This window comes from Oncorhynchus gorbuscha, linkage group LG19 (genome assembly GCF_021184085.1).
Source record: "Oncorhynchus gorbuscha isolate QuinsamMale2020 ecotype Even-year linkage group LG19, OgorEven_v1.0, whole genome shotgun sequence".
NCBI classification, from domain to species: Eukaryota; Metazoa; Chordata; class Actinopteri; order Salmoniformes; family Salmonidae; genus Oncorhynchus; species Oncorhynchus gorbuscha.
In genome coordinates, this window is record NC_060191.1 from 41,456,931 (window position 1) to 41,479,658 (window position 22,728).

The window sequence follows — 22,728 nt, forward strand, 5'->3', positions numbered from 1 at the left end:
AAAGAACCAGCTGTCAGGGCAGCTCACAGATCACTGCACCTGTTCATAGCCCATCTGTACACAGCCCATCTATCTACCTCATCCCCATACTGTATTTATTTATTTAGCTCCTTTTGCACCCCAGTATCTCTACTTGCACATCCATCTTTTGCACATCTACCATTCCAGTGTTTAATTCCCATACTGTAATTACTTCGCCACCATGGCCTATTCATTGCCTTAACTCCCTTATTTGACCTAATTTGCACTCACTGTATATAGACTTTGTATGTTTTGTTCATTCCATGTGTAACTCTGTGTTGTTGTGTCGAACTGCTATGCTTTATCTTGGCCAGTTCACAGTTGCAAATGAGAACTCGTTCTCAAATAGCTTACCTGGTTAAATAAAGGTGAAATAAAATAAAAAAAATAAACATTTCATGGACACAAGATCCATAGGTAAGCCTGTACATTCCAATGTAAGTATGCCCCCAATGCAATTCTGAAGTCGAATACATCCATAGTGCAATTTCAACCAATTATTTTGCATCAAATTAACTAATTATGATCTTTTGTTGAATTTGTATAGCAACAACCTTGTTTAGCATTATAGTCCAATTTTGGCATGATTCCACTATGTTTATCTGCTTGCTTTAGTTTAAATTCGAAACTTTTATTTTGAAACTTGATTCCACTTTTGTTGCTCACGCTATTGTTGTTCACAACACACAGTCTTCTCATGGTTCATTGAAAAAAGAAAGAGAAAGTACAACTCCACCGGGAAGTTTAACAAACACCTTTATCATCGTCTGCTCTCTATTGTAGACTGTTCTTCTTGTTTTACTGCAACAGACAACAATGGTGAATATAGTCCTATAAGGCTATTAGGATACTGCAGAAAAGGTAACAGGTAACTCGCCGAAAGTTCACTGTAGGTGTGCATCATTTGACGCAAAGCAATGTCCCGTGGTTCGAATGCTGGATTTGACCGACACATTACGATTTTTTCTCCAGAGGGCCGCCTCTATCAAGTCGGTGAGATATTTTGTTTAATTTCTCCAGTTTTGTTTCGTGCAGGGGACGACCTAGGCTAGTCTAGCATCTGTATATGTATCGTTCTATACCATCTAAAATCATCTAAGATAGTCGCGCAGTGAATATTGCAGCGCTGTAGCTGTATGTGACGGTGAGCATCCCCATAGGCCAAACGTGTAGTGTATTGTGATTATAACCATATTGTGATTATAAGCATACAAATGTTTTAAATATGTGTTACTTCTCTGTGGTATAATATGTCCGCCAATAAAGCGATCTACCAATGTTTGGGACTTTCCCATGAGCACCTTTAGACCTATAGTGTTTACCCCATTGTTACCCCATGCAGCTTTTAAAAGTTAGCCTTTATTTAAGAAGTATAATCTCTTGTTCTCGTGTGTTGTCCCTCAGAGTATGCCTTCAAAGCCATCGCGCAGGGTGGGTTGACATCACTGGGCGTGCGGGGGACAGACTGTGCTGTGGTGGTCACACAGAAGAAAGTGCCGGTAAAATATTCATAATCTGTACTTAGCTCCATCTCCATGTACCAGGAACTTCTGTCTTAGTTGTCTTTGACTTCATCCAAATTAGAAAAAGAATGTTGATATCTGGCGTTAGAGAAAGAGTCAGTCATGAACAGTGAAGCATGACAGAGTGGTGTCTCGAGCATTTCTGCTGACTGGACACAGGCCACTGATTTGTTAAAGCTTGTCCAATCGAAATATTATATTGTGACACCAACCCAATATTCCTAACAACAATGAGGTACCATCTACTATATGTATATATGTGACCCTGTCATTATAATACAGGACAAGCTGCTGGATTCTGCCACTCTGACCAACATGTACCCACTTACCCCACGCATTGGATGTGTGATGACAGGACACAATGGTGTGTATAATGGCATCTCACAACTCACACACACACACACACACACACACACACACACACACACACACACACACACACACACACACACACACACACACACACACACACACACACACACACACACACACACACACACACACACACACACACACACACACACACACACACATAACAACACATACACACCAGTGGTGGTTGGTGCAGTTTAAGATGAGGGAGGATCATTCTCCTTTACCCAAATCCAGATAGCAGATGTTCTGAAAGAGCTGCAAAACCTGGACCCGTACAAATCAGCTGGGCTTGACAATCTGGACCCTCTATTTCTGAAACTATCTGCCGCCATTGTCGCAACCCCTATTACCAGCCTGTTCAACCTCTCTTTCATATCGTTTGAGATCCCCAAGGATTGGAAAGCTGCCGCAGTCATCCCCCTCTTCAAAGGGGGAGACACCCTGGACCCAAACTGTTATAGACCTATATCCATCCTGCCCTGCCTATCTAAGGTCTTCGAAAGCCAAGTCAACAAACAGGTCACTGACCATCTCGAATCCCACCGTACCTTCTCCGCTGTGCAATCTGGTTTCCGAGCTGGTCACGGGTGCACCTCAGCCACACTCAAGTTACTAAACGATATCATAACCGCCATCGATAAAAGACAGTACTGTGCAGCCGTCTTCATCGACCTCGCCAAGGCTTTCGACTCTGTCAATCACCATATTCTTATCGGCAGACTCAATAGCCTCGGTTTGTCGGATGACTGCCTTGCTTGGTTCACCAATTACTTTGCAGACAGAGTTCAGTGTGTCAAATCGGAGGGCATGCTGTCCGGTCCTCTGGCAGTCTCTGTGGGGGTGCCACAGGGTTCAATTCTCGGGCCGACTCTTTTCTCTGTATATATCAATGATGTTGCTCTTGCTGCGGGTGATTCCCTGATCCACCTCTACGCAGACGACACCATTCTATATACTTTCGGCCCGTCATTGGACACTGTGCTATCTAACCTCCAAACGAGCTTCAATGCCATACAGCACTCCTTCCGTGGCCTCCAACTGCTCTTAAACGCGAGTAAAACCAAATGCATGCTTTTCAACCGATCGCTGCCTGCACCCGCATGCCCGACTAGCATCACCACCCTGGATGGTTCCGACCTTGAATATGTGGACATCTATAAGTACCTAGGTGTCTGGCTAGACTGCAAACTCTCCTTCCAGACTCACATCAAACATCTCCAATCGAAAATCAAATCAAGAGTCGGCTTTCTATTCCGCAACAAAGCCTCCTTCACTCACGCCGCCAAGCTTACCCTAGTAAAACTGACTATCCTACCGATCCTCGACTTCGGCGATGTCATCTACAAAATGGCTTCCAACACTCTATTCAGCAAACTGGATGCAGTCTATCACAGTGCCATGCGTTTTGTCACTAAAGCACCTTATACCACCCACCACTGCGACTTGTATGCTCTAGTCGGCTGGCCCTCACTACATATTCGTCGCCAGACCCACTGGCTCCAGGTCATCTACAAGTCCATGCTAGGTAAAGCTCCGCCTTATCTCAGTTCACTGGTCACGTTGGCAACACCCATCCGTAGCACGCGCTCCAGCAGGTGTATCTCACTGATCATCCCTAAAGCCAACACCTCATTTGGCCGCCTTTCGTTCCAGTACTCTGCTGCCTGTGACTGGAACGAACTGCAAAAATCGCTGAAGTTGGAGACTTATCTCCCTCACCAACTTCAAACATCAGCTATCCGAGCAGCTAACCGATCGCTGCAGCTGTACATAGTCTATTGGTAAATAGCCCACCCATTTTCACCTACCTCATTCCCATACTGTTTTTATACTGTTTTTTATTTATTTACTTTTTTGCTCTTTTGCACACCAATATCTCTACCTGTACATGACCATCTGATCATTTATCACTCCAGTGTTAATCTGCAATATTGTATTATTCGCCTACCTCCTCATGCCTTTTGCACACATTGTATATAGACTGCCCATTTTTTTCTACTATGTTATTGACTTGTTAATTGTTTACTCCATGTGTAACTCTGTGTTGTCTGTTCACACTGCTATGCTTTATCTTGGCCAGGTCGCAGTTGCAAATGAGAACTTGTTCTCAACTAGCCTACCTGGTTAAATAAAGGTGAAATAAAAAATAAACGATATATTATTTTTATGAGCATGGCCTTATTTCTACTACAGCATATTGGATGACTGTCATTCATATTCCATTCACCCACTTCAATGTAACATCGCTATGGTTAAGGCTACTAAATGATACTCAAATGATCCCTATACCCATTAAGAGGTTGCTACAACCTAGCCTATGAATGAAAGATTACAACACAGGTCGAGAGAAAATGTTGGTGACAGACAGTGACACACGGACAGACACATTTAATACCGCTGATCTAGGGTGTAATGGTTAGTCCAACAATTGCAAACAAGTTTCTATTGGTCAAATTCAGGTATGTTTATCCCTGTTTTGTTCCGTTTGCTTTAATTTAAGAAGCGTTTTTCAACAGAATTGGTGGAATGAATACATCTCTGGTCACGCATAGTTGACATTCATAGCAGCCACGTTGTATTCCTGCTCGCATCTATGCGCTGTCCTCCTCTCACCTCTTCCCTTCGTTTGTGGACTTCAATGCACAATACATCAGCTGTATGTGACCAGGCGAAATAACCTTTCCAAGCCAAAACCATACCATAACTGCTACACACAGCCTACATCATTGTTACCATAGTAGCTAAAGTAACATCAAAGTCAACATAGCTAATAGAACTAACTTGTTAGTAAACCCGCTATAATCACACAGTAACTTTATAGTGTATAGTTAGTTAGCAGTTTAGCACTTACACCGTAAGCCTGGTGGCAATAAATTAGTAAAACCAAAAGCTTACCTTGACTTGGAAGAGTTCCAGTGTTGTGGTGGATAGTCATAGCTAGCTAGCTAACATAGCATCTGTCTTTTTGAGCAGGGTATTTGAGTAGGCTAAACTAGCTAGCTGCATTTGTTAGCTAATTAAGTGAAACTGAAAGTGAAAAAAATGACAATCTCTCTCTTGCTTCTCCTTAATTTTACATTTGACATTTTTTATTTTTTATTTGACCCCTTTTTCTCCCCAATTTCGTGGTATCCAATTGTTTAGTAGCTACTATCTTGTCTCATCGCCACAACTCCTGTACGGGCTTGGGAGAGACGAAGGTTGAAAGTCATGCGTCCTCCGATACACAACCCAACCAAGCCGCACTGCTTCTTAACACAGCGCGCATCCAACCCGGAAACCAGCCGCACCAATGTGTCGGAGGAAACACCGTGCACCTGGCAAAATTGGTTAGCGCGCACTGCGCCCGGCCCTCCACAGGAGTCGCTGGTGTGCGATGAGACAAGGATTTCCCTACCGGCCAAACCCTCCCTAACCCGGACAACGCTAGGCCAATTGTGTGTCGCCCCACGGACCTCCCGGTCGCGGCCGGTTACGACAGAGCCTGGGCGTAAACCCAGGGTCTCTGGTGGCACAGCTGGCGCTGCAGTACAGCGCCATTAACCACTGCACCACCCGGGAGGCCCCCTTCTCCTTAATTTTGGAAGAAATTAATTTGTTAAAACTATTGTCTTTCTCTTTAAGTCAACTACTCACCACAATTTATGCACTGCAGTGCTAGCTAACTGTAGCTTATGCTTTCAGTACTAGATTAATTCTCTGATCCTTTGATTGGGTGGACAACATGTCAGTCCATGCTGCAAGAGCTCTGATAGGTTGGAGGACGTCCTCCGGAAGATGTCCTAATTACTGTGTAAGTCTATGGAAGGGGGTGAGACCCATGAGCCTCCTAGGTTTTGTATTGAAGTCTATGTACCCAGAGGAGGACGGAAGCTAGCTGTCCTCCGGCTATACCATGCTACCATACAGAGTGCTGTTGAGGCTACTGTAGACCGTCATTGCAGCAAAACAGTGTGTTTTAATAAATTATTTGGTAACGTGAATATATTTAGTGTAGTTTTATTTAAATGTTTTATTATTTTTAATTTTTATGAAATTCACTGAGAAGGATGGTCCTCCCCTTTCTCCTCTGAGGAGCCTCCACTGACACACACACGCATCCTTTTACTCTCTCTTCCTCTCCCCCTCAGCGGACAGTCGATCCCAGGTCCACAGGGCACGAGTGGAGGCCGCCGAATGGAAGTACAAGTTTGGCTATGACATCACAGCAGACATGTTGTGTCGGAGAATGGCGGACATCTCCCAGGTCTACACACAGAACGCTGAGATGAGACCTTTGGGATGCTGTGAGTGGTGTACCCTGTCCTCCTGTCACTATGTCTCTCTGTCCTCTTCCTCTCCATTGATTCACTCCCTCTCCCCCTTACCATTAGTCCCCTGGTTCCTTCTCCGGCCGACTGTATATCTCCTTTATTTTTCAATACCTCTATACACCCTTTTTTCCTCTCCCTGATTGCCCAGTAATAACGTTTTTTTTTATCACCTTGCCACATTTTTCAAATGTAAGTGGTATATTTACATAACGCTAAACTGATAACACTTGTAATGCCCCCTATCTTATGTTTAGAAACTCTCATTGTGCTTTCATTGGGGTTTCACACATCTTTCACCCCTGAGTCATTCATGCAAAATCAACGTGTTACGTGAAATACCCGGAGAACGTTTAGTTTAGTCACCAATACATCAGGTAATGATAGGCTCAACATTTAGTCATTTTAACTACCATTTATAATATAATATAATAATATGCCATTTAGCAGACGCTTTTATCCAAAGCGACTTACAGTCATGTGTGCATACATTCTACGTATGGGTGGTCCCGGGAATCGAACCCACTACCCTGGCGTTACAAGCGCCATGCTCTACCAACTGAGCTACATCCAAAAGCAAAGAATACAAGTTACACATTTCAAAAATGTTATTTTTGAAGTGTCGCTCTGGATAAGAGCGTCTGCTAAATGACTTAAATGTAAATGTAATGTAAGTGCTCAATAGAAAGAGTAGTAGATGGTAAATATCATTTTCCATACAGTATTTGACTATAACTTGACATGTCATTTGTATCCAATGGCAGGATGTGAGCATGTTGAGAAATATCTCAGTCTTACGGCTCCATTATCTTTTTACAGTACATACGTAGGACAAATAAATCAGACATAGCAGTGTTGTAAGCCATTTGTTCCCCATGCAACATTCTACAAGATCACCTTTTCTACGTGACTTGTCAACTGCTACAGTATCGCCTGTCTCTCTGCTTGATATTCATCATCTTACAGTGTTTAAATTGTTATTTTATATATATTGTTTTAAATGTATTGTTTTATAAACCATGTGGTTCAAGCCCTGAATGCTGATTGGCTGAAAGCCGTGGTATAGACCGTATACCATGGGTATGACATAAGAAAAAGTACTATTTACTGGTCTAATTACGTTGGTAACTAGTTTATAATAGCAATAAGGCACCTCTGGGATTTGTGGTATATTGCCAATATACCCCGGCTAAGGACTGTATCCAGGCACTCTGTGTTGCGTCGTGCCTAAGAACATGGGGTATATTGGCCATATACCCCATCTCCTCAGGCCTTATTGTTTAAATATACAACCCAGGTATTTCAGCAGTGCAGTGTACACTACACTATAATTCCAGGCGGTAGTACAATAGAGTGATGCTTTCCACTTTGTCCTATTAATGCACACTGATGGAGAATGATGATGTAGTATTTACAGCCACATCCATATGTAATTCGGTTTTACCTTACAACATAAAATTGATGTCCAATTGATACATTTATACATACAAATTATATAGTTTTACGGTGATCAGCAGTTGACTTTTTCCACATTTTGTTACGTTACAGCCTTATTCTGAAATTGATTACATTCTTTTTTTCCCCTCATCAATCAACACACAATACCCCATAATGACAAAGAGAAAACCGTTTTTACATTTTTTTTGCAAATGTATTAACAGAAAAAACAGAAATATAAAATGTACATAGGTATTCAGACAGTTTACTCAGTACTTTGTTGAAGCAACTTTGGCAGCGATTACAGCCTTGAGTCTTCTTGGGTATGACGCTACAAGTTTGGGACACCTGTATTGGGGATTTTCTCCCATTCTCTGCAGATCCTCTCAAGCTCTGTCAGGTTGGATGGAGAGCGTCGCTGCACAGCTATTTTCAGGTCTCTCCAGAGATGTTCGATCGGGTTCAAGTCCGGGCTCTGGCTGGGCCACTCAAGAACATTCAGAGACTTGTCCCAAAGCCACTCCTGTGTTGTCCTGGCTGTGTGCTTTGGGTTGTTGTGCTGTTGGAAGGTGAACCTTCTCCCCTAGTCTGAGGTCCTGAGTGCTCTGGAGCAGGTTTTCATTAAGGATCTCTCTGTACTTTGCTCCATTCATCTTTCCCTCGATCCTGACTAGTCTCCTAGTCCATGCCGCTGAAAAACATCCCCACAGCATGATGTTGCCACTACCATGCTTTACCATAGGGATTGTGCCAGGTTTCCTCCAGATGTGATGCTTAGCATTCAGGCCAAAGAGTTCAATCTTGGTTTTATCAGACCAGAGAATCTTGTTTCTCATAATCTGAGAGTCCTTTAGGTGCCTTTTGGCAAATTCCAAGCTGGCAGTCATGTGCCTTTTACTGAGGAGTGGCTTCCGTCTGCCCACTCTACCATAAAGGCCTGATTGGTGGAGTGCTGCAGAGATGGTTGTCCTTCTGGAAGGTTCTCTCATCTCCACAGAGGAACTCTGGAGCTCTGTCAGAGGGACCATCTCTTCTCTTGGTCACCTCCCGTAACAAAACGTGGAAAAAGGGAAGGGGTCTGAATATTTTCCCGAATGCACTGTACATTAACTAGGCACTACATAGTTTTGGTTCAGTAGTTATCCGTTTTCAGCAGTCTGATTAAGTAATAGTTAATTGTATTGTTAACAGATGACAAGAAAATCATATTAAAAGTCAAGTGAATATTGCATTTTGAAACACAGATACTTATACTGAACAAAAATATAAACACAAAAATATCAACATTTTATTGAGTTACAGTTCGTATAAGGAAATCAGTCAATTGAAATAAATTCATTAGGCCCTAATCTATGAATTTCATATGACTGGGAATACTGATAGGCATCTGTTGGTCACAGATACCTTAAAAATAAATGTAGGGGCGTGGATCAGAAAACCAGTCAGTACCCAAACATTCCCAATGGGTGACATGTCTGGTGAGTATGCAGGCCATGGAAGAACTGGGACATTTTCAGCTTCCAGGAATTGTGTACAGATCCCTGCATCATGCGGCTGGGCATTATCATGCTGAAACATGAGGTGATGGCGGCAGATAAAAGGCACGACAATGAGCCTCAGGATCTCATCACGGTATATCTTTGCATTCAAATTCCCATTGATAAAATGCAATTGTGTTCTTGTCCGTAGCTTATGCCTGCCCATACCATAACCCCACTGCCACCATGGGGCACTCTGTTCATAACATTGACATCAGCAAACCACACGCCCACCTGACGCCATACACGTGGTCTGCGGTTGTGAGACGGTTGGATGTACTGCCAAATTTCCTAAAACTACGTTGGTGTCACGTCCTGACCATAGAGAGCCCTTATTTTCTATGGTAGAGTAGGTCAGGGCATGAATGGGGGGTTTTCTAGCGACGGACAGGCGAAAGATTCCGGCAGCGACGGACAGGCGGGAGATTCCGGCAACTCCGGACAGGCGGGAGATTCCGGCAACTCCGGACAGGCGGGAGATTCCGGCAACTCCGGACAGACGGGAGACTCTGGCAACTCAGGACAGACGGAGACTCTGGCAACTCAGGACAGACGGGAGACTCTGGCAGCTCAGGACAGACGGGAGACTCTGGCAGCTCAGGACAGACGGGAGACTCTGGCAACTCAGGACAGACGGGAGACTCTGGCAACTCAGGACAGACGGTAGACTCTGGCAACTCAGGACAAACGGGAGACTCTGGCAACTCAGGACAGACGGGAGACTCTGGTAACTCAGGACAGACGGTAGACTCTGGCAACTCAGGACAAACGGGAGACTCTGGAAACTCAGGACAGACGGGAGACTCTGGCAACTCAGGACAGATGGGAGACTCTGGCAACTCAGGACAGACGGGAGACTCTGACAGCGCTGGACAGGCGGGAGCACCTGTAGGGAGAAGACAGAGAGACAGCCTAGTGCGGGGGGCTGCCACCGGAGGGCTGGTACGTGGAGGTGGCACCGGACAGACCGGATCGTGAAGGCGCACTGGAGCTCTTGAGCACCGAGCCTGCCCAACCGTACCTGGTTGAATGCTCCCCGTAGCCGGGCGAGGTGGAATAGCCCGCACTGGGCTGTGCTGGCGAACCGGGGACACCATGCGTAAGGCTGGTGCCATGTACACCGGCCCGGGGAGATGCATTGGAGACCAGATGCGCTGACCCGGCTTCATGGCACCTGGCTCGATGCCCACTCTAGCCCGGCCGATACGAGGCGCTGGGATGTACCGCACCGGGCTATGCACACGCACCGGGGACACCATGCGCCTCACGGCATAACACGGTACCTGCCCGGTCCCTCTCTCTCTCCGGTAAGCACGGGAAGTTGGCGCAGGTCTCCTACCTGCCTTCGCCACACTCCCTATGTGGCCCCTCCTAAGAAATTTTTGGGGCTGCCTCTCGGGCCTCCAGCCTGTGCCCATGGTCCCTTGCCGTCCAGAATCTCATCCCAAGTCCATGAGTCCTGCGATCACTGCTGCTGCCCGTTACCACGCTGCTTGGTCCTTTTGTGGTGGGTGTTTCTGTAAGGGATCTCGTCCTCCTCTTCTGAGGAGGAGAAGCGAGAAGGATCGGAGGACCAAAACGCAGCGTGGTAAGTGTCCATAATGTTTATTTTAGAACATAACCTGAACACTACAAAATACAAAACAATAAACGTGAAATGAACAAAACAGTCTCGTGTGGTGACAAACACTGACACGGAAGACAAACACCCACAACCCAAAACTGAAACCCAGGCTACCTAAGTATGATTCTCAATCATGGGCAACAATTGACAGCTGCCTCTGCCGAACTCAAAAACCAACATAGAAAAACAAACATAGACTGCCCACCCAACTCACGCCCTGACCATACTAAAACAAAGATAAAATAACAGAACTATGGTCAGAACAGGACAGTGGGGTTCTAGTTTAGTTTTTCTATGTTGGTGTTTGTTATGATTCCCAATTAGAGGCAGCTGGCTATCGTTGTCTCTAATTGGGGATCATATTTAAGTAGCATTTTTTCCACCTGTGATTTTTGGATATTGTTTTGAGTTAGTGCACGTAGCACCTCTGTAGTCACGGTTAGTTGTTTGTTTCATAATTTCCTTGTTGTTTTGTGCGTTTTCAAATAAATATTATGTGGAAACCATATCGCGCTGCAGTTTGGTCCGATAATTATTCAGATGACCGTGACAGTTGGAGGCAGCTTATGGATAAGAAATGAACATTCACTTCTCTGGCAACAGCTCTGGTGGACATTCCTGCAGTTGGCATGTCAATTGCAAGCTCCCTAAAAACTTCAGCCATCTGTGGCATTGTGTTTTGTGACAAAACTGCACATATTAGTGGTTTTATTATCCCCAGCACAAGGTGGACCTATGTAATGGCCATGCTGTTTAATCAGCTTCTTGATATGCCACACCTGTCAGGTGGATGGATTATCTTGGCAAGGGAGAAATGCTCACTAACAGGGATGTAAACAAATGTGTTCACAAAAATTTAGCAAAATAAGCTTTTTGTGCTTATGGAATATTTCCGGGATCTTTTATTTCAGCTCATGAAACATGGGATCAACACTTTACATGTTGCATTTATATTTCTGTTCAGTAGATAGAATATGTATCCAAATTGAAAGAGTGATTTGGTGCAGTGAACAAAAGACTGAATTTATTTGTTGCACCCAGTCAACTGAAGATGTGCTGAGAGTTTTTAAACATGAGCCATTTTGACGATCTGTTTAGATTTGAGTGTTTTGCGTTGTGAAAATGGTACCAAAGTGATTGAAAAAATCTATGTGCAGTAGGTGAGTCCTAACTCCCACACAGAGGACTCAGACCCATATCTTCTCCCCGCAATGTCTCCAGGTATGATCTTGGTGGCCATGGACCCCCAGCTGGGTCCCATGCTGTATAAGTGTGACCCAGCAGGCTACTTCTGTGGCTTCAGGGCCACCAGCGTGGGGGCCAAGCAGACAGAGGCTAACAGCTACCTGGAGAAGAAACTGAAGAAGAGGCCGGAGCTGTCATATGAGATGACTGTGGAGGTAGGTGGCTGGATACACCTGGATACTCATGGAAACATCTGGCGAAAAGTGAAAGTCTGTACTGTATTCAATCTCTCTCTCTACTCTCTCTGTTTCTTTCCCCCTCTCCTCCTATAGTTGGCCATCTCCTGTCTCTCTTCTATTCTGTCCATGGACTTCAAGCCCAGTGAAATTGAAGTGGGTGTGGTCACTAAGGAAAGCCCCAAGTTCAGGTACTATACTATCACAGTAACTGCATTTCGTCATCACTGTGTTTTCTATATGGTCATATGGTAATGATCAAGGTTTTAAACAAGGGAACAACAGCCAAAATGCTCTCTTTCTGTCTCCCCAACCCTGGTTTCTAACATCCACGCTCATCTTCTCTTCTTTCCTCTCACAGGACACTCTCTGAGACAGAGATCGACACTCACCTGGTGGCCATTGCTGAGCGGGAGTAGAGGTGCAGCCATCCACATACAGTACTTCAGGTGTCAGGCTGACTAACTAACTGACTAGCCTAGTGGTTCAGTAATAGGACAATAATTCTACTTCAGTACAATACTTGGATATGTTTCTACTTTCCAACTATTTACATCTGCACAGGTTGATTTTCACCTTCAGTCTGCATATCAAATCTTCAAGGACATACCGCCAGGCTGTAACTAGGATTCCCATGTTGTTGGATTGGTTTGATCCTGTGGACCGTTTCATCCATCCGATTGTCTGTATCTCATTGAACCACATTGTTTATGACCACCAAAAAGGGTTTTAGCTGCCCGTGCCCAGAGCGTTACTCATGTCATCTATCACCTGCCACAGAAACACTGTCTAACAGAATAAAACACATCAAGTAAAACAAAAGAACACTAATATCCCTTTTTTTTATTCTGATATGCTTAGATGTTTTCTGTAGAATCACAAAAGACACAGTAGTACTTAACTTTTTGTATTTGTTTGATTCGATACAGTCCTGGGTCCGTATTCACGACATGTCTTAGAGTAGGAGTGTTGGGGCCGTATCCACAAAACGTCTCCCCCTGAAAAGGTCCTAGGAATCCTGTTGTATCGTTTTTTAAGACTAAAAAAAACCTCCCAGCTCAGAGTAGGTTTCAGGATGACGTTTTTTAAGACACTGCTCAGGCAATCTCCGAGCCAGGAGTGAAATCTATTCATAAAAGTTTATCTCGGCTGGTGATCACGACAAATTGAGGTACCGCAAAGGAAAGATAGTGATGACGATCAAGTCACTTGCCGGTAACGGTACTCTGAGACGCTTTGAGGATACAGGTACTGATCTAGGATCGGTTTTGCCTTTTAAATCATAATGAAAAGATCCTCGATCAGTACTCCTATTCTGGGACAGTTTGTGAATATGGGCCCAGACATCGAACAATAATTCAGGCACAAATGAGTAACACACACATTCTATTCCAATTCTCCCACTGACCATGACCTCACTTCTCTGTTCCACACTGTTTCCATCTGAATCCCGCTGTAGAAGAGGCTACACTTCAGTACTGGGCCAGTAGATGGCGGGATAGAGATAATGATGGGAGTTTCAGCAGGTATTAGGGAGAGAGGAATCCAGTTCACAATACACCAGATAACCAGTGGATGGCGATGTTGCTTAACCCGTGATATCCTCCACCTTGCAGCCTTGCTGCCACTTCTGCACAACGCATGCATGCACCGGTGCCTCGTTGGTACTTCATAGATGTTGATGTTTTTCTAGCCTGTTGATAATGCAATGATACATTTGTGTGCTTTATAATTCCGGTTTATTAATTATATTATTGCCACATGCTATTGCTTTGGAATAAAGGTTAAATAATATACATAAATACAATAAAATGTTGTGCACTACTTTTGACCAGTGCCCTATGGGCCCTATGGGCCCTGGTCAAAAGTAGTGCACTACAGAGGGATGGGAGACATTTCGGACGTAGCCACTGTCTGATAAAAATGTATCTTCCGTACAATATAGCACTAGAATATTCTGTTAAACCCAAACATCTTCACATCACATCTTATTATTGGTCACATGCACATGGTTAGCAGATGTTATTGGTCACGTACACATGGTTAGCAGATGTTATTGGTCACGTACACATGGTAAGCAGATGTTATTGGTCGCGTACACATGGTTAGCAGATGTTATTGGTCACATACACATGGTTAGCAGATGTTATTGGTCACATACACATGGTTAGCAGATGTTATTGGTCACGTACACATGGTTAGCAGTGGTTATTGGACACGTACACATGGTTAGCAGATGTTATTGGTCACATACACATGGTTAGCAGATGTTATTGGTCACACACACATGATTAGCAGATGTTATTGGTCACATACACATGGGTAGGCAGGGTAGCCTCGCCTCGTTCTGCCCCTGTTCCTAGGCTGTCATTGAAAATAAGAATTTGTTCTTAACCTTGCCTAGTTAAATAAAGATAAAATACACATGGTTAGCAGATGTCATTGTGAGTGTAGCTAAATGCTAGATCTGACAGTGCAGCAGTATCTAACAGGTAATATCAAACAATTCCACAACAAACCTAATATCTAACAGTAAAGGAATGGTCTAGTAAAGGAATGGGATGAGAATATATAAGTATAAAATATATGGATGAGCAGTGACAGATGCAATTGATAGTGAAGGATACAGTATACAGTATATACATATGACATAAGTAATGTGTGATATGTAAACATTCTTAAAGTGACAAGTGTTCCATTTACTAAAGTGGCCAATGATATCAAGTCTGTATGTAGGCAGCAGCCTCTCTGTGTTAGTGGTGGCTGTTTAACAGTCTGATGGCCTTGAGATAGAAGCTGTATTTCAATCTCTCTGTCCCAGCTTTGATGTACCGACCTCGCCTTCTGGATGGAAGCTGGGTGAACAGGCAGTGCCTGGTTGGTTATTGTCCTTGATTATCTTATTTTGCCTTCCTGTGACATCGGATGTTGTAGGTGTCCTGTAGGGCAGGTAGTTTGCCCCCGGTAATGCGTTGTGCAGACCGCACCACCCTCTGGAGAGCCCTGCGGTTGTGGGCGGTGTCGTTGCTGTACAGCCCGACAGGATGCTCTCGATTGTGCACCTATAAAAGTTAGTGAGGGTTTTCGGTGACAAGCCTCCTGAGGTGGACCATTTCAGTTTGTCAGTGATATGTACACAGAGGAACTTAAAACTTTTCACCTTACACCCAAACAAGGGCACTGCGTTCATCCACCTCTGGCCTGCTCGCCTCCCTACCACGGAGGAAGTACAGTTCCCGCTCAGCCCAGTCAAAACTGTTCGCTGCTCTGGCCCCCCAATGGTGGAACAAACTCCCTCACGACGCCAGGACAGCTGAGTCAATCACCACCTTCCGGAGACACCTGAAACCCCACCTCTTTAAGGAATACCTAGGATAGGATAAGTAATCCCTCTCACCCCCCCCCTTTAAGATTTAGATGCACTATTGTAAAGTGACTGTTCCACTGGATGTCATAAGGTGAATGCACCAATTTGTAAGTCGCTCTGGATAAGAGCGTCTGCTAAATGACTTAAATGTAAATGTAATGTGGATAGGGGGGGTGCTCCCTTTGCTGTTTCCTGAAGTCCACGATCATCTCCTTTGTTTTGCTGACATTGAGTGAGAGGTTATTTTCCTGACACCACACTCCGAGGGGCCTCACCTCCTCCCTATAGGCTGTCTCGTCGTTGTTGGTAATCAAGCGTAACACTGTAGTGTCGTCTGCAAACTTGATGATTGGATTGAAGGCGTGCATGGCCACGCAGTTGTGGGTGAATAGGGAGTACAGGATGGGGCTGAGAACGCACCCTTGTGGGGTCCCAGTGTTGAGGATCAGCGGAGTGGAGATGTTGTTTCCTACCTTCACCACCTGGGGCCGGCCCGCCAGGAAGTCTGGGACCCAGTTGCACAGGGCAGGGTCAAGACCCAGGGACTCAAGCTTAGTGATGAGTTTGGAGGGTACTATGGTGTTGAATGCTGAGCTGTAGTCAATGCACAGCATTCTTACATAGGTATTCCTCTTGTCCAGATGGGATAGGGCAGTGTACAGTGTGATGTCGATTGCATCATCTGTGGACCTATTGGGACGGTAAGCAAATTGAAGTGGGTCTAGAGTGACAGGTTGTGTAGAAGTGATATGATCCTTGACTAGTCTCTCAAAGCACTGACAGAAGTGAGTGCTCCGGGGCGATAGTCATTTAGTTCAGTTACCTTGGCTTTCTTGGGAACAGGAACAATGGTGGCCATCTTGAAGCATGTGGGGACAGCAGACTGGGATAGGGATTGATTGAATATGTCCGTAAACACACCAGCCAGCTGGTCTGTGCATGCTCTGAGGACACGACCAGGGATGCCGTCTGGGCCGGCCGTCTTGCGAGGGTTATCATGTTTAAATGTCTTACTCACGTCGGCCACGGAGAAGGAGAGCCCACAGGCTTTGGTAGCGGGCTGCGTCAGTGGCACTGTATTGTCCTCAAAGCGCGAAATAGAAGTTATTTAATTTGTCTGGAAGCAAGATGCAAGATGTCCGTGACGGGGTTGGTTTTCTTTTTGTAACCCGTGATTCTCTGTAGACCCTGTCACACACGTCTCGTGTCTGAGCCGTTGATTTGCGACTCCACTTTGTCTCTATACTGACTCTTTGCTTGTTTGATTGCCTTACGGAGGGAATAACTACACTGTTTGTACTCGTTGTACCATATTCCTCGTTGCCGTGCCATGATTAAATGCGGTGGGACGTGCTTTCAGTTTTGCGCGCATGCTGCCATCAATCCACGGGTTCTGGTTAGGGAAGGTTTTAATAGTCACAGTGTGTACAACACCTCCTATACACTTCCTTATAAACTCGAGTCAGCGTATAAGTCAATGTTGTTCTCTGAGGCTACCCGGAACATATCTCCCCCCACTCTTGACAGTGTTCTCTGTCCCCCCCCCATCCTCCATTGTAGGTGATTAAAACCTTTGGATAAAGCCAGCCTCAGCCATATTCACTGCAATGAAACATACAGACACAAACAAACATCTAATCAAAGACACAATTCTAATCCTGTTGTTTTGAATGGGCCTCACTGCCACAACAGTGTCACAACGGTGTCACAACACTGTCACAGCTAAAGGGGAATAGTGCAATCAGTAAGTCAACCCAGGATTCAGGGTTGGGTTCAATTCCATTTAAATTCAGACAATTCAGGAATTAAACTAAAATTCTATTTTATTTTCCGATAGAGTTTAGGAAAATGTGAATATGATTTTTGGTTTACTTCCTGAATTGACCCCATCTCTGCCAGTATCAGGGAGTAAGGGCCTGTACAGTATGCAACAGTGGTACCATGCTAGCTGGTTGGACTGTAATGGATTGTGCAAAAAGGGAAATTGGATGGCCTTTGTTATGTTTTCTGGACATTTCCTCTTATCTTGACATGGCTGCAGGATGCCACCGTTTATATTGGGCTACTGTAATCCAAACGGGAAATTCAACTGTTTATGGGGCTGTTCTGTGAAAATAGGTTTTGGACTCATTGGGAAAGGGGGATATCTAGTCAGTTGCGCAAATAGATGTGTTAAAACAAACAGAGTCTTCTGCATTTAACCCAACCCCTCTGAAACAGATATGTGCAGGGGGCCGTCTTAACCAACGGCCTAGGGAGCAGTGCCTTGCTCAAAGGAAGAACAGATGATTTTCCCACCTTACCTGCTCGGGGATTCAAACCAGTGATCTTTCTGTTACTGGCCCAGCGCTGTTAACCGCTAGGCCATGTGTTGTACTGTATGTATTTGGGCATGTCCAGACAGACAGGTGGTGGCTGCAGCCAGCAGCAGCACAGTAGATTACGTCTAGATAGATCATTATGGCTAAACTCACCTGAGCACCCTCACATCAAAACCCAGATGATTGACCCTACAGTACATCTAATGCCTTCACTGGATCAGCTTTTACTTAACCTTCTACAATAGCAGTACACTAACACACTAAAGCCTATGTCTAAAGTAGAGTAGTATACCATTCATTAAAACACTTGTGTGAAACTTTGTACGTGGCAGATTGCAGTAAACTTGTAATATTCGTTTGATTTCATTCTTACAGAAGAAAAGCAAACTTCATAATAACTTAGTTATGAAATCAAATTGAAGGATTAGGGGACTGTATCAAAGAGGGTTTTGTTACAGGATGTAGGCCTGGTCATAGTTCCTGTAAGAAACCATGTGTTCTTGATGTTCCAGAGAGGCTGATAACAACACAGTGCATTTGGAAAGCATTGAGATCCCTTCACTTTTTCCACATTTTGTTACGTTACAGCCTTATTCTAAAATTGATTACATAATTTTTTCCCCTCATCAATCTACCCCATAATGAAAAACCAAAAACAGGTTCTTAGACATTTATTTACAAAATTAGACATGTATAAAAATACAAAACTGAAATATTACATTTACATAAGTATTCAGACCCTTTACTCAGTACTTTGTTGAAGCACCTTTGCAGCGATTACAGCCTTAAGTCTTCTTGGGTGTGACGCTACAAGCTTGGCACACCTGTATTTGGGGAGTTTCTCCCGTTCCTCTCTGCAGATCCTCTCAGGCTCTTTCAGGTTGGATTGGGGGCTTCGCTGCACAGCTATTTTCAGGTCTCTCCAGAGATGTTAGATCGGGTTCAAGTCCGGGCTTTGGCTGGGCCACTCAAGGACATTCAGAGACTTGTCCCAAAGCCACTCATGCGTTGTCCTGGCTGTGTGCGTTGGGTTGTGTTCCTGTTGGAAGGTGATCCTTCGCCCCAGTCTGAGGTCCTGAACGCTCTGGAGCAGGTTTTCATCTAGGATCCTTCTGTACTTTGCTCCGTTCATCTTTCCCTCGATCCTGACTAGTCTCCCAGTCCCTGCCGCTGAAAAACATCCCCACAGCATGATGTTGCCACTACAATGCTTCACCGTAGGGATTGGACCAGGATTCCTCCAGACATGACACTTGGCATTCAGGCCAAAGAGTTCAATCAGGGTTTCATCAGACCTGAGGATCTTGTTTCTCATGGTCTGAGAGTCCTTTAGGCGCCTTTTGGCTAACTTAAAGCAGGCTGTGGCTTCCATCTGGCCACTCTACCATAAAGGCCTGATTGCTGGAGAGATGGTTGTCCTTCTGGATGGTTCTCCCATCTCCACAGAGGAACTCTGGAGCTCTGCCAGTGAACATCGGGTTTTTGGTCACCTCCCTGACCAAGGCCCTTCTCCCTGGATTGCTCAGTTTAGCCGGGCGGCCTGCTCGAGGAAGTGTCTTGGTGGTTCCAAACTTCTTCCATTTAAGAATGATGGAGGCCACTGTGTTTTTGGGGACCTTCAATGCTGTAGACATTTTTTGGTACCCTTCCTCAGATCTGTGCCTCAACAGAATCCTGTCTCGAAGCTCTATGGACACTCCTTTTGACCTCATGGCTTGGTTTTTGCTCTGACATGCACTGTCAACTGTGGGACCTTATATAGACAGGTGTGTGCTTTTCCAAATCATGTCCAATCAATTGAATTTACCACAGGTGGACTCCAATCAAGTTGTAGAAACATCTGGATGATCAATGAAACAGGATGCACCTGACCTCAATTTCGAGTCTCATAGCAAAGGGTCTGAGTACTTATGTAAATACGGTGTCTTTTAATTGTATTTTTTATAAATTTGCTCACGTTTCTAAAAACCTGTTCGCTTTGTCGTTATGGTGTATTGTGTGTAGATTGATCTGGGATTTTCTTCTTAAATCAATTTTAGAATAAGGCTGTAACAAAATGTGGAAAAAGTGAGGGGGTCTGAATAATGTCTGAATGCACTACATACAGTTGAAGTCGGAAGTTTACATAAACTTATTTTGGAGTCATTAAAGTATTTCAACCACTACACAGACTTTTTGTTAACAAACTATAGTTTTGGAAAGTCTGTTAGGACATCTACTTTATGCATGACACAAGTAATTTTTCCAACATTTGTTTACAGACAGATTATTTCACTTATAATTCACTGTATCATAATTCCAGTGGGTCAGAAGTTGACATACACTAAGTTGACTGTGCCTTTAAACAGCTTGGGAAATTCCAGAAAATGATGTCATGGCTTTAGAAGCTTCTGATAGGCTAATTGACATAATTTGAGTCAATTGGAGGTCTACCTAAAACCTGTGGATGTATTTCAAGGCCTACCTTCAAACTCAGTGCCTCTTTGCTTGACAACATGGGAAAATCAATAGAAATCAGCCAAGACCTCCAGAAGTCTGGTTCATCCTTGGGAGAAATTTCCAAACGCCTGAAGGTACCACGTTCTGTACAAACAATAGTACGCAAGTATAAACACCATGGGACCACGCAGCCGTCATACCGCTCAGGAAGGAGACGCATTCCGTCTCCTAGAGATGAACGTACTTTGGTGCGAAAAGTGCAAATCCATCCCAGAACAACAGCAAAGTACCTTGTGAAGATGCTGGAGGAAACAGGTACAAAAGTATCTATATCCACAGTAAAACGAGTCCTATATTGACATAACCTGAAAGGCCGCTCAGCAAGGAAGAAGACACTGCTCCTAAACTGCCATAAAAAGCCAGACTTCAGTTTGCAACTGCACATAGGGACAAAGATCGTACTTTTTGGAAAAATGTTCTCTGGTCTGATGAAACAAAAATAGAACAAAAAGAGGGTGGAATGCAACCCGAAGAACACCATCCCAACCGTGAAGCACGGGGGTGGCAGCATCATGTTGTGGGGGTGTTTTGCTGCAGGAGGGACTGGTGCACTTCACAAAACAGATGGCATCATGAGGTAGGAAAAGTATGTGGATATGTTGAAGCAACATCTCAAGACATCAGTTAAAGCTTGATCGCAAATGGGTCTTCCAAATGGGCAATGACCCCAAACATACTTCCAAATTTGTTGCAAAATGGCTTAAGGACAACAAAGTCAAGGTATTGGAGTGGCCGTCACTAAGCCCTGATGTCAGTCCTATAGAAAATGTGTGGGCAGAACTGAAAAAGTATGTGTGAGCAAGGAGGCCTACACACCTGACTCAGTTACACCAGCTCTGTCAGGAGGAATGGGGCAAAATTCACCCAACTTATTGTGGGAAGCTGGTGGAAGGCTACCCAAAACATTTGACATTTAAAATTCTTAAAATAAAGTGGTGATCCTAACTGACATAAAACAGAGAATTTGTACTAGGATTAAATGTCAGGAATTAGTGAAAAACTGAGTTTAAATGTATTTGGCTAAGGTGTATGTAAACTTATGACTTCAACTGTATCTCTATACATCTGGACTGCATTGGGACAAACAGAATTCATCAGTAACTTCATCTGGTGTGTGCACACTGTGTGTGTTTGTGTGTCTGGTAGTAGTTTGTTGGTCTCTATCAACCTAGTGGGTCTGAGACAGGACGCAGTGTGTGTGTGTGTGTGTGTGTTCACCTTCCCCAAGGTCTGCATAGTGCTGCTCCATCTGTGCCACTGGGGATTACAGCTCAATCCGTCTGTCTGCCTCTCAAAGTGCTGACGGACAGACCCCAGATTAGCACGGGGTTGCAGAGCACTGCCTCCACCAGCAGCAGAAACGGTGGGGGGACTGAGGGACCAGGGAGAGAGAGAGAGGAGGGGAGGAGATAGAGAGAGATTATCAGAGCAGTTCCAGAGACTGGGGTGATGGGGGTGTGGGGGGGCAGATTAGAGCAGCACAGAGAGGCATGGAGAGATTAGTACGGCGTAGTGCACAAAGAGATGATGAGGGGGGGGGGGGACGCAGGAGATTAACCTTGTTCAGCCACAAGCAACAGCACAACCTGGCCCCACACCAGCCATGTCCTAGTCCCCAAATGGCACCCTGTTCCCTATCGAGTGGAATACTTTTGAGCAGGGTCCATAGCTCTCTGATCAAAAGTAGTGCACTATACAGGGAATAGGATGCAATTTGGGACGCATACTGATTCGAGTCTACATTATACTGCATATATTATTCACCCTTCCTGCTTTATGACAGGCCTTAGTTTTACCTAGAGTCAATGACAGTATAGTTCAGAGAGACATACACACTAAAATGTCACACTCAATTATACTGAAGTGCTACTGGTAATGTTGTACTGAAATGTAACCGGTTGAGGCTGAAGTACACAGATACATTATCATTCAACGTGTTCTGAGACTTGATGATCCTTCTGCATGCTACAATATAGACTACAGTAAACTAAGTCAGAACAGTCTAGTTTACGGGAAACATGCTGACACAACAACCCTATCGGAACTATGATTCTGTGTTATAGTGTTGTATACCTTCAACTAATACTACTACAACTACTACTATTACTATTACAGCTACTACTACAACTACTACTATTGCTACTACTACAACAATTACTACTACTCCAACTACTATTACTACTTCTACAACTACTGCTACTGCTACTACTACTACTACTATCACGACTGCTATTTCTACTTCTACTACAACAACCACTACAACTACTACTATTGCTGCTGCTACTGCTACTA

General features: G+C 44.4%; 1 protein-coding gene across 3 annotated transcripts; it reads left to right on the forward strand.

Annotated features, from left to right (window-relative positions):
• The first annotated feature begins 710 nt into the window (after window positions 1–710).
• LOC124005588 (proteasome subunit alpha type-6-like) lies at window positions 711–13,071 on the forward strand. Of its 3 annotated transcripts, none has more exons than XM_046314987.1 (8): window positions 711–1,014; window positions 1,426–1,520; window positions 1,827–1,908; window positions 6,050–6,205; window positions 12,050–12,228; window positions 12,346–12,440; window positions 12,611–12,698; window positions 12,814–13,071. In XM_046314987.1, exons 1-7 carry the CDS (start codon window positions 939–941, stop codon window positions 12,666–12,668), a joined length of 741 nt encoding a protein of 246 aa, XP_046170943.1. In that variant the 5' UTR covers window positions 711–938; the 3' UTR covers window positions 12,669–12,698; window positions 12,814–13,071. The 3 variants fall into 3 exon arrangements, with proteins under 3 accessions (XP_046170943.1, XP_046170944.1, XP_046170942.1); XM_046314988.1 differs by having other exon boundaries at window positions 12,611–12,670; XM_046314986.1 differs by having other exon boundaries at window positions 12,611–13,071.
• The last annotated feature ends 9,657 nt before the right edge of the window (window positions 13,072–22,728 follow it).

Excerpts from the sequence above, each read along its gene's own strand:
- LOC124005588 (XM_046314986.1), top strand. The coding sequence starts at position 939 with ATGTCCCGTGGTTCGAATGCTGGATTTGACCGACACATTACGATTTTT. Across the intron at positions 1,015-1,425 it reads GGGCCGCCTCTATCAAGTCG|AGTATGCCTTCAAAGCCATC; the intron begins GTGAGATATTTT and ends GTTGTCCCTCAG. Across the intron at positions 6,206-12,049 it reads GATGAGACCTTTGGGATGCT|GTATGATCTTGGTGGCCATG; the intron begins GTGAGTGGTGTA and ends CAATGTCTCCAG.